This window comes from Pleurodeles waltl, chromosome 6 (genome assembly GCF_031143425.1).
Source record: "Pleurodeles waltl isolate 20211129_DDA chromosome 6, aPleWal1.hap1.20221129, whole genome shotgun sequence".
NCBI classification, from domain to species: domain Eukaryota; kingdom Metazoa; phylum Chordata; class Amphibia; order Caudata; family Salamandridae; genus Pleurodeles; species Pleurodeles waltl.
The window spans coordinates 1,670,530,662-1,670,546,046 of NC_090445.1; the positions used below are offsets into that span (position 1 = coordinate 1,670,530,662).

The following is a 15,385-nucleotide window of genomic DNA, read 5'->3' on the forward strand; positions in this document are numbered from 1 at the left end:
GTAAACTGTTGCGGAGTACTTCTGTAGTGTTTTCACTGTTACTGTGTGTGTGTGTGTCTCTGTGTGTAAATACTTCACTTATTGCCTCTGAGTTAAGCCTCAATGCTTAGGCCAAGTTACTAAGGGGGTGAGCAGGGGTTATCTTAGCTGTGTGGCTCCCTTACCCTGACTAGAGTGAGGGTCCCTACTTGGACAGGGTGCAAACCACTGCCATCTAGAGGCTCAGTTTCTAACAAAGCTGTAACGGAGGGATCCTTAGGTGAGGACTCTGTGGAATCTTCTGCCCAACCCCATGACCCAGTCACATGATCAAGGTTACCCACGTAGAGCTTAGCACATAGGGGCAGCTCTTATGGCAAAATGTATAAAAGCTAGCAAATGCAGAAAGCAAACTTTATCTTCCAACTTTGAACATTAAAATAAAAGAAGGCGCGAGAAGTGCAGTGAAGCCAAAAAACCTAAAAAAATAAAATAAAAATAAAAGTCTACAAAGAAACAGGCCCTTTTTCTGTTTCTATGTTTTTTAACCTTACAACATGAATCAGTGACATGGGTCAATCACTGCCCAATAAGTGCAACATCATAGCATGCTGCTTGAATGCCACTGACAAAGATAAGATTTGCAGTCATCTTAGGCTGACTCTTTGCAAGGAAAGTCCACTCTGCATGTGCATTAATTGAGTGTCATGGACGAACCTGAACGCTTGATTCCTTATCAGTCTGTTGACTACACTTGAGGACTCCACACAACCTTTCGTTGGGGTGACTTTACATTACCTTAGCCAAACTAATTGGCAAATCTGTTGAGCTCATCAATTTCACATTGCGGTATTGGTTGGTGGCTTTATTTGAGTCGGGCACCTTCTTTCTATGAACCTTTTTTAAGTAATTCCACAACATCAGTCACGCTTAGGACACACTCTAAGTTTGCCCTAGATCAAAAAAAAAAATTTCAAACCCTTGTTGGTTGACATTAGAGAAGTCCTACCACATTAAAAGAGCTCTGTTGTGTTTTATGGGTAGAACATAGGACATTACACTCCAAACCCACTCCTGTAACCAGTGGTGATGTCAATAGGGCAGTTAATTTGCAAGCCAGGCATTTCCTCATAGATGGCAGGCTACATAATATGTATTAGTCTTCTGAGACAAATGTGTTCTTGCAAAAACCTATCCATACAAATGTTTAATGGAACAAAACTATTGCATTGAGTTTGTCTCAAAATTTCTATTGCACCATACAATAGCAAGATTGTATATGTAGAAACTAGTTTCATCGCATTCACTTTTACACAGCTACCAGTCAGTACTCCAGTGTACAGCAGTGGAGCTTCTTTAGTCATATAAAAGGACAGGTTCAAAGACACATCGGCTACATTAACTGGTTACATGTTTGTCTTCTAAACTATATCTTATGAGGAGCATGGCATGTCCCTGATCAGCCTCCAGTTCTCAAGTGTCTGAGCAGCAGTCCATGTCGCATCATAGTGGAGATGGAGCACAGATACATCACATTTCTGTCCTTCGGAAACCCAACAAAGTGACAAGATTATGGTTACACTTGGAACACCTAGATCACATTGCAAAGTCAAGAACTAACTGACAATATAGGTACCTTTCAATATTCAGTTGTCCCATAATGGCGTCTCGTGAATAACACAACAATGTGTTTTTTAAATCTCATCATTTTGCAGGGCGTCTCGTTAATAATGCAGGTGGGGGTCATTCAACCCTCACCCATCCTATAATATAGCATCTCATGAATACATGCTTTCTGCGCAATGTCACACCTCCTACCATGCATAAATACACAGCTGTGTACCCATTCATGTGGCCCAGGGACACACAGGACAATAAAAAAGTCCCTTCAAAATACCAGCAGAGGAATGCTTTAGTGCAAGTCAGGGAAGTAAAAAATACTAAATGTAACTTGCTCCTCTTTGTTACACCTAAGGACACACAAATATAATGAACTCACTACTGAAATATGTAGCCATTGTAACTATTCAAATCGAAAATACTATCATAAAATAAATCGGTTTTACACTAAGCTAGTTTTTATTCCAAAATAACAAATCACTGTTGATTTTAACAATTGACTAATAAGATAGAGCAACAAATGTTTCAATAGAACCTCCACATGATCCATCCAAAAAGGAATCTGTCTCTTAACCTGAGATGCGTCGTCTGGCAACACGACTGAATGTCAGGAAAACTGTCAATTGTGTGTTTTTGGATCAGGCCATTAATATTGTGTTTAAATGAGGCTTTGATACACTTCAGGCACTACATATGAATTACGTTGCCCTACGCTTATAAGAAGATTGCTGACTGTCAGAGGGTAGTGCTAAAGATATGTGGAGTCAGTAAATGAGACACACTCAGGAAGAAATGTGAGGCCAATTTTAGAAAAATGCTACACTTTTTATGTTATTTTTAGAAACCAAGAATCGACAGCATAATGTAAGTACTGTTTGAGATATACTTTGCACAGTGAGAGAAGTGTTACACACAAATGCGCTTTTACGCTGTAATACTTTTCCATGGAGAAAGAAACATGGTTGGGTGCCTTGTGCACTGCATGGTTAACGAAGAGGTGGGACACCTAGAATCAGTCAACAGAGGGGTACTTGTGGATGCTCAGGTGCAGCGGATTTTGGTTGGCTGGTCCTGTGCGTCAGAGGTGCTCACGGTGATTAGTTAGACCTGGAGAGGTGGGGAAGAAAAACAGACAGCAAGGCCACTCTCATGAGCAGTCTGGTGGATTCTGTGGTCCTTCGGGGCAGGTTGTCTTTTTGCAGCGGTGGAGTCTGGTCCAGACACAGCAAAGCCTTGGTGCTTGCAACTGGTCCCGTACCCCAGTTATTGGTGCAGTGTAGCTCCTGGTGGGCTTGGCATCGCCAAACTTGCTGGGGGAGACTGATCTGTCCTCCTGGAGCCCGGTGCCCACCTCCTGGGTCATTACTGCGTTGGTGGTCTGCAGATCAGTGGACCGGACGTTGCAGTTGGTGCCTGCAGGTTGCAGGGAAGTGGCTCTTCCACTCAAAGGGAGTATGGCTGGCTTGCGAAGTGCTGGCAGCCCTCCGAGGCTTTTGGGAGATGCGCAGTTGCAAAACAAGACGGGTCTGGGCGATTGTCGGGGTAGCAGCTGGTAGGCAAGTTTGGCACCAAAAGTCGAGGCTGGCCCACAGTTCTCACGTTGGTCAGCTCTTCTTTGTCCTCTTCCTCCTTCGTCAGTCAGATGAATCTAAGTTCCTGGTGCCAGGGGTCCACCTAAGTACTCCATTCAGGGGCATTTAGGAGAGTGTGGGATAACAGCCTATGGGCTACTTCCCCCTAGGGTGACTACACCCCCTAGATGACCACTTCCTGTGGGGAGTTGGCATAACCCTGTCCCCGAATTCCTAATTCCACCAAAAACAAGATGGTGAAATCCTTCTTTTATGAAGCACATCAGGCTGCCCACCTTAGGGGTGTGACTAGCCTGGTAATGCCTCCTTGCATAGCTAATTTCCCACCTGTCATGGTGTCAGATGGGCCTCGGGCCGGGGATGGCATTTCCCAGGTTTGGGGGAAACCATGGTCACATTTCAAGGCACCAGAGGCTTTGAAGCAACCAGCCCAGATATGCTGATTTACTGCCATTGTGCTGGAGGAGGTGTTAACACCTTCCTACAGGACAAGTATTATTTCTGGCCTCTGACAGTGGGGGCTCTCACCTCTAAGGGGTCAGAAACCTGTCTGTGGTAGCAGGCTGGTCGATACCAGTCAGCCAGAATACTAGAGGACCAGTAGGTTTCAAGGGGCACCTCTGAGGTGCCCACTGAGTGCATGTCATAATAAATCTAATACTGGCATCAGGTGATGTTTTTGAAACCAATGGTGTTTATCAGTGAAGCCATTATGTAGATGGGTAACTTGCGATGACCAGTTGCCAGTACATACCTTAAGGTGGCTTCCCTGTTCACTTGAAATATCTAGCAATAGAATCCGACATCACAGGGGTACATCTGCTCATGTACAAATGCCCTCATATGTATTATAATGAATCCTGCCATAGAGCTCTTAAGGCCTGCTGTAGAGGTGACTTACATATAAGACATGCAGTTATTTGGACATTGTACACAGGGTGTGTGCAATGTTGTGCTTTCACAATGGTTTGCACCATTTCACACATTCTGTATGTGTTTTTGGGTGGGTCCCCTAGGGTGGTATAATACATGCTGCAGCTCATAGGGACCTTCTTTAGTACCCATGCCCTAGGTACCAGGGGTGTAATTTACTATGGACTTACAGGGGTGATAAAGGCCTTGCAAATTGGTTTACAATTGAGCATTTCGTTTTAGGGGAAAAAATACTGGCACTGGAGCCTGGTTAGCAGGCTTCAGTGCACTGTCAGAGTCCAAAAAACTGCACCTAGCAGTTCAAATGATGACAAAAATGGTGGAACATCTGCAAAGTAATGTCCAGTCTCCTACATATGGTATCTTGCTGTAAAAAGACACAAATCGCGCACAACAGAAAAGAGTTCATAAGAAGTTATTTTTTTATTATGAAGCGCTTGAACAATTCTCCCTTCAACCCTTCACTGTATCTTGCCCTCTCAATGACTGGGATCCTAGGCTTTCAGGCCTCAGCTGGAGACTGAAAAGGAGCGACACACAGAAAATCAGAAACAGAAATTTTCCCTTTTTTGGCATGTGCTGGTGAGACTGCTTCAAGCACTATCTGTTTCATTGCTCCTGCAAGCTACTTTCCCAGGCTGTTAGATGCCTGTTAGAATGACTCTTTCTTGTAATCTTTAGCCATCTTTGTTACCTTGTAAATTGTCACATACCCTGTTCTTTTTTTGCCATGGTTAGGATGCATAATGTTTATGTGTTTGTAGGTTACCGTAACGGTTTATTTCCATCAATTCAGCACTCCTCACAAGGCAGCATCATCTGATAGGCCTAAAACTAATCCCAGACTACATCCCATCAAACTCAAACTCGGGCCATCTTATAATTAGCCACCCTAGTTAACAGATGTGGAACAAAAACACCATATTTTACATATGCCGAACACAATGTAAACACTCTGAAATCATTTATGCAGAAGTTAAGGGCAAGAGGGTTGAGATATAACACAAGCACAACTTAAAAAGGCACTTTTTGCAGCTCTCGAGGCAACACAAATTGATGTTTTGTGATTTTATGAACATTATTTTAGTGATGCTGTCAACTAGACCTGTAACTATATCATTCACATTTTTGCCCACTACAGCTTACATCTTGAGACAATGGGTCAAGCCACTTCAGCTATTGGCTAATTTCATTGTCAATGACAGAATTCTTCCCTTTCACAAGGAGCACATGTGGTGTGCTTTTTGAGGCCAAAAAATATTTTTGCTTTTAGGCAATGATTCCTTTTAGATTCACAAGGGCCCATACCTTCCCCAGTAATAAACATTTGCAAGAACCATGGCAAAATAAAACAAGCATTGACAAGTCTGAAAGGCTAGCAGCCAACACCAGCCAGAGCTGTTTGTTTTCTCTATGCTTGTTTTCATTTGTACGATGTAAGGAAATGCCTCCTTGGCATGGTTGCCCCCTGACTTTTTGCCTTTGCTGATGCTATGTTTACAATTGAAAGTGTGCTGAGGCCTGCTAACCAGGCCCCAGCACCAGTGTTCTTTCCCTAACCTGTACTTTTGTATCCACAATTGGCAGACCCTGGCATCCAGATAAGTCCCTTGTAACTGGTACTTCTAGTACCAAGGGCCCTGATGCCAAGGAAGGTCTCTAAGGGCTGCAGCATGTCTTATGCCACCCTGGAGACCTCTCACTCAGCACAGACACACTGCTTACCAGCTTGTGTGTGCTAGTGAGGACAAAACGAGTAAGTCGACATGGCACTCCCCTCAGGGTGCCATGCCAGCCTCTCACTGCCTATGCAGTATAGGTAAGACACCCCTCTAGCAGGCCTTACAGCCCTAAGGCAGGGTGCACTATACCATAGGTGAGGGTACCAGTGCATGAGCATGGTACCCCTACAGTGTCTAAACAAAACCTTAGACATTGTAAGTGCAGGGTAGCCATAAGAGTATATGGTCTGGGAGTCTGTCAAACACGAACTCCACAGCACCATAATGGCTACACTGAAAACTGGGAAGTTTGGTATCAAACTTCTCAGCACAATAAATGCACACTGATGCCAGTGTACATTTTATTGTAAAATACACCACAGAGGGCACCTTAGAGGTGCCCCCTGAAACTTAACCGACTATCTGTGTAGGCTGACTAGTTTTAGCAGCCTGCCACAAACCGAGACATGTTGCTGGCCCCATGGGGAGAGTGCCTTTGTCACTCTGAGGCCAGTAACAAAGCCTGCACTGGGTGGAGATGCTAACACCTCTCCCAGGCAGGAATTGTCACACCTGGCGGTGAGCCTCAAAGGCTCACCTCCTTTGTGCCAACCCAGCAGGACACTCCAGCTAGTGGAGTTGCCCGCCCCCTCCGGCCAGGCCCCACTTTTGGCGGCAAGGCCGGAGAAAATAATGAGAATAACAAGGAGGAGTCACTGGCCAGTCAGGACAGCCCCTAAGGTGTCCTGAGCTGAGGTGATTCTAACTTTTAGAAATCCTCCATCTTGCAGATGGAGGATTCCCCCAATAGGGCTAGGATTGTGACCCCCTCCCCTTGGGAGGAGGCACAAAGAGGGTGTACCCACCCTCAGGGCTAGTAGCCATTGGCTACTAACCCCCCAGACCTAAACACGCCCTTAAATTTAGTATTTAAGGGCTACCCTGAACCCTAGAAAATTAGATTCCTGCAACAAGAAGAAGGACTGCCCAGCTGAAAACCCCTGCAGCGGAAGATCAGAAGACGACAACTGCCTTGGCTCCAGAAACTCACCGGCCTGTCTCCTGCCTTCCAAAGATCCTGCTCCAGCGACGCCTTCCGAAGGGACCAGCGACCTCGACATCCTCTGAGGACTGCCCCTGCTTCGAAAAGACAAGAAACTCCCGAGGACAGCGGACCTGCTCCAAGAAAAGCTGCAACTTTGTTTCCAGCAGCTTTAAAGAACCCTGCGAGCTCCCCGCAAGAAGCGTGAGACTTGCAACACTGCACCCGGCGACCCCGACTCGGCTGGTGGAGACCCGACACCTCAGGAGGGACCCCAGGACTACTCTGATACTGTGAGTACCAAAACCTGTCCCCCCTGAGCCCCCACAGCGCCGCCTGCAGAGGGAATCCCGAGGCTTCCCCTGACCGCGACTCTTTGAATCTAAAGTCCCGACGCCTGGGAGAGACCCTGCACCCGCAGCCCCCAGGACCTGAAGGACCGGACTTTCACTGGAGAAGCGACCCCCAGGAGTCCCTCTCCCTTGCCCAAGTGGAGGTTTCCCCGAGGAACCCCCCCCTTGCCTGCCTGCAGCGCTGAAGAGATCCCGAGATCTCTCATAGACTAACCCTGCGAACCCGACGCTTGTTTCTACACTGCACCCGGCCGCCCCCGCGCCGCTGAGGGTGAAATTTCTGTGTGGACTCGTGTCCCCCCCGGTGCCCTACAAAACCCCCCTGGTCTGCCCTCCGAAGACGCGGGTACTTACCTGCAAGCAGACCGGAACCGGGGCACCCCCTTCTCTCCATTCTAGCCTATGTGTTTTGGGCACCACTTTGAACTCTGCACCTGACCGGCCCTGAGCTGCTGGTGTGGTGACTTTGGGGTTGCTCTGAACCCCCAACGGTGGGCTACCTTGGACCAAGAACTGAACCCTGTAAGTGTCTTACTTACCTGGTAAAACTAATCAAAACTTACCTCCCCTAGGAACTGTGAAAATTGCACTAAGTGTCCACTTTTAAAACAGCTATTTGTCAATAACTTGAAAAGTATACATGCAATTTTGATGATTTGAAGTTCCTAAAGTACTTACCTGCAATACCTTTCGAATGAGATATTATATGTAGAATTTGAACCTGTGGTTCTTAAAATAAACTAAGAAAATATATTTTTCTATATAAAAACCTATTGGCTGGATTTGTCTCTGAGTGTGTGTACCTCATTTATTGTCTATGTGTATGTACAACAAATGCTTAACACTACTCCTTGGATAAGCCTACTGCTCGACCACACTACCACAAAATAGAGCATTAGTATTATCTATTTTTACCACTATTTTACCTCTAAGGGGAACCCTTGGACTCTGTGCATGCTATTCCTTACTTTGAAATAGCACATACAGAGCCAACTTCCTACATACGATACTTGGCATCTCTGAGTATTAATTGATAGCAGCACTGAAAAAAATATTTCTTTACACTGTTTCATATTTAAAGTAAGGTGACTGGTCATCAGAGTTTATTGGTCGATCCCATGTTTCGTCCATGCAAAACAAATATGCTTACATACATACCCATAATTCCCTTTGAAGTAACAATACAATTCATTCTGTGATGAATGCATTTTTATTGGACTCATCCAAGTATTATTTGAGAAACAATGCTGCTGTTACTTGCTGTTTTCTAGACCACCGGTATTATCCAAAAGTACGGTAATGCTCGCAAACACCTTTCCCAAACTGAAAAAGATGCTGAGGAGCTAGAGAAAAGAGCTCAGGATACAGCTGTGAACCTTGTGAAAGCAGACCAGCAGCTCAGGTAATTTAATTTAGAGTCTACTCTTTAAATACATGAATGCACATTTCTTTCTTTTAAGTAGTCCTCAAAAACACTTTCTTTCCCTTTCCGCAGCAAGTTTCCCTGTATGATTTCAAATATTGTTACCAAATGCTAACCAGACAAAAAAGAAGAGTCGTGACCTAAACGACTCAAAGGACAAAAGTCTCAAAAGCCCCAAACAAAGTAAACTTTTTGGGCCAGCACACAACTTTCTGTGTAGTACATCCCCTCCAGTAACAAACAAAGATCTCTGCTTGGCACACCACAGAGCAAAAAGGAGAAAACAGGGATTAGAAGCAATAAAATAAACTTCTATAGAGGAACAGCAGTTAGGAAAGCTTTCCCGGGAAGTCATTGTAGGAAGCTGGTCCTTTATGTGGTATGTGAATACAGCGTAAAGTGTCCAGGGGTTCCCCAGTGAGTAGACAGGGCTTGCTATGCAAACCCAAAGTGCTCTAGCTAGAGGTAGTGTGGTCAAGCATCCTTAGGCTTAACACAGAGGAGTGCAAGACATCTACAAATACACACAATAGTCTATAAATGAGACACATGACTCAAGAAGGCAATCTACACCAATTTATAAATATAGCAAGTATCTTTATATTTGTTTATGCACCAGAGATAAATTGTCCAGGTAAGTATGTTATTAAATAAGAACTCTTTTCACTTTAAGAAGTGGACACTGCAATTTTAGAGTTCTGCAATGTTATCCTATGGGTGGAAAAACAAGTTTTGCAAACAGGTAGAATACAGCGACTTACAAGACCAAGCTCTTGGAGTTAAGGTGAGTAGTGGGCAAGGCCCAAGGCAGCACCCGCAGTACACCCTCAGTGGCACAGGGCGGCCTGGTGCAATGTGCGAAACAACTGTGGGTGCCGAATGCGGTCCTGTGGAGATTGGTTGCTGCAAAAAGAGGATACAGGCTCTGGCCAAGAGCCAGTCAAGCTGAACCAACAGCAGGACTCAGGCCTCACAATGCTTGGGCACAGGTAGTCGCCTCTGATTGTCTTCTCTGCGGCTCAGGGATAACAGGTGCAGAGGTGGCCTTAGTTGTCAGGTTTTCCTGAACAGAGCGCTTGCGGTAGAGCGGGTCTGCATGCAGAGGCTGCTGGCGTCGTAGAGGAAGCCTAGGAGGGGTGAAACCATGATGGATTTGTACTTTGGAGGGCTGGGAAACCTTGTTGGCACTGGGGGTCCATTCCAACTTGGGTCGTAGACGGTGGGTGCAGTGGTGACTTCAGGTGTTGGATTTTAATGGTTCTAGAGGCTTCAGAGTCCCTTCTTTTTGAGTTTGCTGGAGAACAGGTCCGCTGTTCACGGGAGGTCTTGAATCTTTATTGAAGGCAGGCAGTCCTCCCGGCTTTCCAGGGTTACGGGTTCAGGACGAGTAGCCTCTGGTGCAGATTTTGACAAGGGATACAGACAGGCCTGGGGGGATGGTACCAAGTCAAATGCTTTGTTTCTTCTGCGGTTCTTCGGTGACCTTGGGCTTCTTAGGTCATCAGAATCTGCGTCTCTGGTGCCAGGGCTCCCCTAAATACTGGATTTAGAAGTGTTGGGGATGTGTAGGGTAGTAGCCAATTGGCTACTGACCCTTGGGGTCACTACTCCCACTGTATGACCACTTCCGATAGGAAATGGGCATAACCCTGTCTGAGAATTCCTAGGTATGCCATCTTAAAGATGGCTACCTCTGAAAAATCGTATCCACCTCGCAGTAGCTCACCTTAGGGGCGGTAGTAGCCTGGAGGTGGCATGCCTACTTGACTAGCTAATTTCCCACCAGTCCAGGTGCCAAATGGGGGACAACTAAAGTACCCTTTGGTTGCATTGATATTGGTAAATCAAATACTGGCATCAGTGTGGGTTCACCAACTGAGATGTTTGATACCAAATGTCCAAATCTTCAGTGAAGCCATCATGTAGCCAGGGAACTTGTATTGACCAGTGTCCAACACATGCATTTAAAATGGCTTCTCTGGTCACTTACTATGTCTGAAAATTGACAGAGACATAGCAGTGGCATATCTGCTCATGCAGTTATGCCCTCACATGTAATATAAGGCACCGTGCCTTAGGCATGTAAGGCCTTTTAGAGGGGTGACTTACATATATTGCATGTAGTTTTAGGGGTCATGGCACTCAGGCTGTGTGCCATGTTGTGTTTTCACTTTTCTCTGCACCAAGATACGCAGCCTGTCATGTGCTTGGTGAGAGATCTCTTAGAGCTGCACAATTTGTGCTCCAGTCATTAAGGACCTCTTTTTGTACCACAGGCCTCAGGTGCCAAGTGTACCATTTACTAGGGAGTTACAGAGGGTGCTAAAGGTTTTGACAATCGGGGAAACAACTGTGCAGTTTTGTGAAAGAGATCTGGCACTAGGGACCTGGATAGCAGGAACCCAGTGATCTTTCAGTCTAAATCACATCATGTACCAGGCATGAAGAGGTTGGGGGGGCGGGGGATAACCATGTTAAAAAAAAAAAAAAAAAAAAGCACTTCCTTACAATTTGGTTAATCATAAGTAAGTCCAAGTCCCACCTGCTTCCCTCGCAGGGGATTCCAATCATTGGGTTAATTCTGGACCCCTCAAGTTGAGGCTTCCCCTTTAGTGTGTTAGGGACATTCAGAGTCTGATCCCAATACTTCAGGCTGTATCTAGGATCCCTGTGGCTGTGAGTCTCCTTGGCTTCCTAGCCACCTACATCCTCTTTGTGAACTATGCCTAGTGGCACAAGCAGCCCCTGGAACCTGAGATCTCCGAGGGCCCAGCATCAAGGCCACCTTTCTGACTCCATCAGGTCGAGAGAGAGAGATTTATCAAGATATGCAGTTGTGGGTGACCGATCACACTTTGTCTCGCTGCAGGCCCATCTTTGCATCTCAATGCATGGTGATTGAGCAGCAACTGTTTATCTCCTTTGGCCTACTTCCTGAGATTGTTGATGCCAACTTGGGAGCAAGGCGTCCTTCCACAAAATCAGTGTAAGCCTGCCATTGTGAAAAATTTGCTGATTGACACAGCTCCAGCAAATTGACAGTTAACAGTAAAAGTTGTCAGATGTTTTATGGTTTGTTTTGTCAAGAGGTGGGCGAAACTCGCAGAGTTTCACTCTATGGAGTTCTGTAGAGTTACATTAAAAAGTCCACGAGATTTTGCTGAGTTTCGCAAGTGGGCAAAAATTAGCACATCACACGGATTTTTTGTGCCTGGGGCTTGTTCCGCATTGAAAAATCAGTGCAAATGGCACCACAAGGCACGCCAGAGGGCGCTGCTGCTAGAGTTGCTTTTGCTGCAGCTTGAGTCGATTTTGTACTTGAGTGGCAGCTTCCCCATTGTGAATGCTCTTGACCGCCCGCATTGTGAAAATCTCACTGCGTGCCCTGTTAGCTCCTGAAAGTCACTAGGAGATGTCATATTCTCTCACCAACTTACTATTGGTGAGCTGCATATGAGAAAACGTGGAGATTAATGGAATTTGGCTGGAACTCTGCTTTACATGCGTAACACGGAGAGGCCAAAACTCCATGAAAAACTCTGCAGGCACTAGCCAGACCACAATCCTTTTGGCTTTCCTTGATACTGCATCATTTGGATCCTGAAAGAGCCTTGAGTTTCTATATTGATTGTACCAAGGAACACTAAGTGGACGATCAGGTCTTTAGGATTTTGGTCTTGTAGGATTTAACTGAACAAATAATGGTAAAGCAGTGCAAAACAGAATACATCTTTTCTAGAACTGAAAGATTGTTCTCTGTCTAAAGATCTGCTACATACTGGCATAAAAGCACCCTCAGAATGCTTGCAGGCTCATTCCAGCAGGGCCAACGTCTTTAATGCTGTATTAGCACACGGAGTGCCTGTCCTGGACATTTGTCATGCAGCCACGTGGGCTTCAGTACACATGCTCATGAAGCACTACTGTCTTGACATTCAAGTCAGTGGCAAGCTTGATCCCAGGATTGTTTGGTCTTAGCCATAGACCTGCCTCCTTTGGAGATACTGCTTTGATATCTCTTTTCAAGGGGAGTAATCTGTAGTTAGAAGTATTGACCAGAAGAACCAATTGCTTACCTTCAGTAATAGTCGTTCTGGTGAATACTCTATCTAACTGCAGATTTCTTACTGACCCCCTCACCGTTTCTGTTCTGTGAACTGGATTCTTTTACATCTTAAAAGGTCCCAATCTAGAGATATGCACACTGGCATAGCAGTTTACCAATGAGCTTTGCATCTGAAGACGCAAATAGCCTATAAAGCAACTGACATCAGCATGCATGAGTAATGTTTGAATGTGGCTCCACTCATCACTTCAGCAGGGAGTGACTTGGGCACAAACCTGATGACGTTGTTTAGCGATGCGTAGAACTGGTCTGAAAGTTTCCAGATCTAGTATGATGCCTGAGGATGATTATTCGTGTGATGAGGAATCTGCAGCTAGATGGAGTATCCACGAGAAAGTTAATTACAGAAGGTAAGTCATTTGGTCATTCTGTTTATAGGTTCTCTGTGTTTTTTTAATCTAGGGGAACTTAGGCAGAGGAAACTTAAACTCAGGTTCTGTTAGTGCCTTGTGAAACAGTTTGGTTAAATCGGGGGGTGAATCTGTATTAGAATCTGAGTTTTTGGGTACCACAGCTATTGGCGACTCCTAATAGGGCAAAGAACATGTATGCTCTCTTTCTTGTTGTTCTGGTGCTCATTTGGCTGTTAATGTGGACAAAGAACAGTGTTTGTATTGGATATATAGACAACCTGTGGTACACTTCTTGGATTGCCTCTTCCTTCCCTTCATGAGTCGTCTTGGACAAAGGAGTAAGACTGTTGCAAGATATAAAGGGCTTAGAAAACCAGTATTTATGGAGAGTTGGAGTAATGCCAGCGCTTAAAATGATCAAATCCCTTTCAGATCACTTCAGGAGGACATGAAGAACTTGGAGCAGAACAAAGTTGAGCAAGAAAACATCCTAAAAGAAATAAACAGTGTGGTGTCTGCCCGAGACGAAGAATTCCAGTCTCTGAACAACAAAATCGAAAGACTGACTGACAAGTAATAGTCTGTGTAAATCACTGAACAAATGTGTCTTTATAATATTTATACAAGAGCTCTTTATGTCTGAGTGCTTAAAAACCAAGTTGGGAGGTGTGGCTTTAATATTACCTTTCCTATGACAAGATATTTATAAGCATATTTTAGCCATACATACCCTTTTTTGGCAAAGCGTGCTAATGCTTTGCCTTTAAATGCCCTGTAGAAAAATGCTGAATATATAAATGTTTTTTAATTTTTTAGTCTTCAGAAGCTGCAGGCCGACACAGAGTTGGCTGAAGGGAAAGAGGGGCATTACCTCCAGATGCTAAAGGAAGCTGAATGTGTCCTTTTGGCCAAAAAGGGTGAACTAGAAAGATTGAAAGATCAGGTAAATCATCCACATTTCTTTAATTTGGAATGAAACAATTTGGCTTACTTGATTTCAACTCTTAAAAAACAGGCATTATTTAATAAGTAATATGTTTGATATTTGGCTTCTAGATTGAAGACCATGTGCTTTGTTTTATACATTTGAAGATGCTGCAGCATTTTACCTGTATAAGTGATTTTTAACACCTATGCCTTAATAATGCATCCTTTTAACCTCACTCTGTGGCGTATTCTGGCACTATAGGACCACTGGCTGTGCTATAGGCCCACACCAAAGTACTGTACCTCGATAAAAGTGATAAATCCCTGGCCTGCAGTGGTGGTTGGAACCTAGATAAACCAATGTATTAACTACAGGGAAGTAAACAGGACACACCAATTGGACTTTAAAATTGAAAATCACGCGGCCTTGACAGCAAGGCCTAATGTAAGAAATATGTTCTCAATGTAATTTGATTAGGATATCTATATTATTCTGTTATGAGTATACCTTGTTTCCAGATTTCCATTTACCATATTTGTGCATTGTTTGACCTGTACATTTGGTTCAGTTAAATTGAACTTTCTGCACTTTCACACCTGAAATGAATGATTCAAAAGGATGCATCTTTCTGCAGATTCCTCACTTTATGAATCCTCCTTCGAGGCTTCAGACTGGTGCAGAAATAATTTCATCCTTATACTGGCAGTTGCTGCAAAGTACAAGTTATTTTTGGTAGTCCATGAGAGAAGTACCAGTAACAATTCTTAGAATAAAACGCTTTTCCCTTTGACTGAAAAGGTCTTATTTCTCAGTTCCTTTTGTCTTAACCTGACGTCTTCCTTTGTCCTGAGTATTTTCTGATAGAAAGGCAGTTTATTTTCTCATATTTTCCATAGGTTTTCCAATGCGTTCGGCAGTCAGTGCTTTTTTTTTGTAAAATACTACAACTGTAATGGAAAGAAACAAGCAAATGACCCTGACATACTGTGGTTTGACCTCTGAAGTCTCACACTCTGCAGGAATGTCCTTTTGCCAGAAAATGTGAACAGGTACTCTCAAGGATCATGAGGATATTTATTTGAGAGGGAGAATGGAGAATGACCAGAAAAGACAGAACTTCAAGGAGATGTAGGAGAATAAAAAAACGATCAATAGAGGAGCCTCTTGAGCTGGTGCAGGTCTCTCAGTACCTTAGGACCTCCACAGAAGAGATCCAAGTAGCGATGGTGATGTAAGAACACCTCCAATCCATGCATTGGCATTGTGCCAGGTAGACATTGAGGACGCGTCAAAGATGAATGTGTCCAACATGTTT

The 15,385-nt window shown here is 44.5% G+C and overlaps 1 protein-coding gene across 3 annotated transcripts in view; it reads left to right on the top strand.

The window, feature by feature from the left end:
• Window positions 1-15,385, top strand: part of CNTRL (centriolin) — a 579,099-nt gene that overhangs the window by 315,395 nt on the left and 248,319 nt on the right. For all 3 annotated transcript variants that reach the window (XM_069241657.1, XM_069241658.1, XM_069241659.1), the window contains 3 exons: window positions 8,512-8,642; window positions 13,575-13,715; window positions 13,959-14,085. In XM_069241657.1, the coding sequence (XP_069097758.1) occupies window positions 8,512-8,642; window positions 13,575-13,715; window positions 13,959-14,085 (399 nt within the window). The remainder of the gene's footprint in view (window positions 1-8,511; window positions 8,643-13,574; window positions 13,716-13,958; window positions 14,086-15,385) is intronic.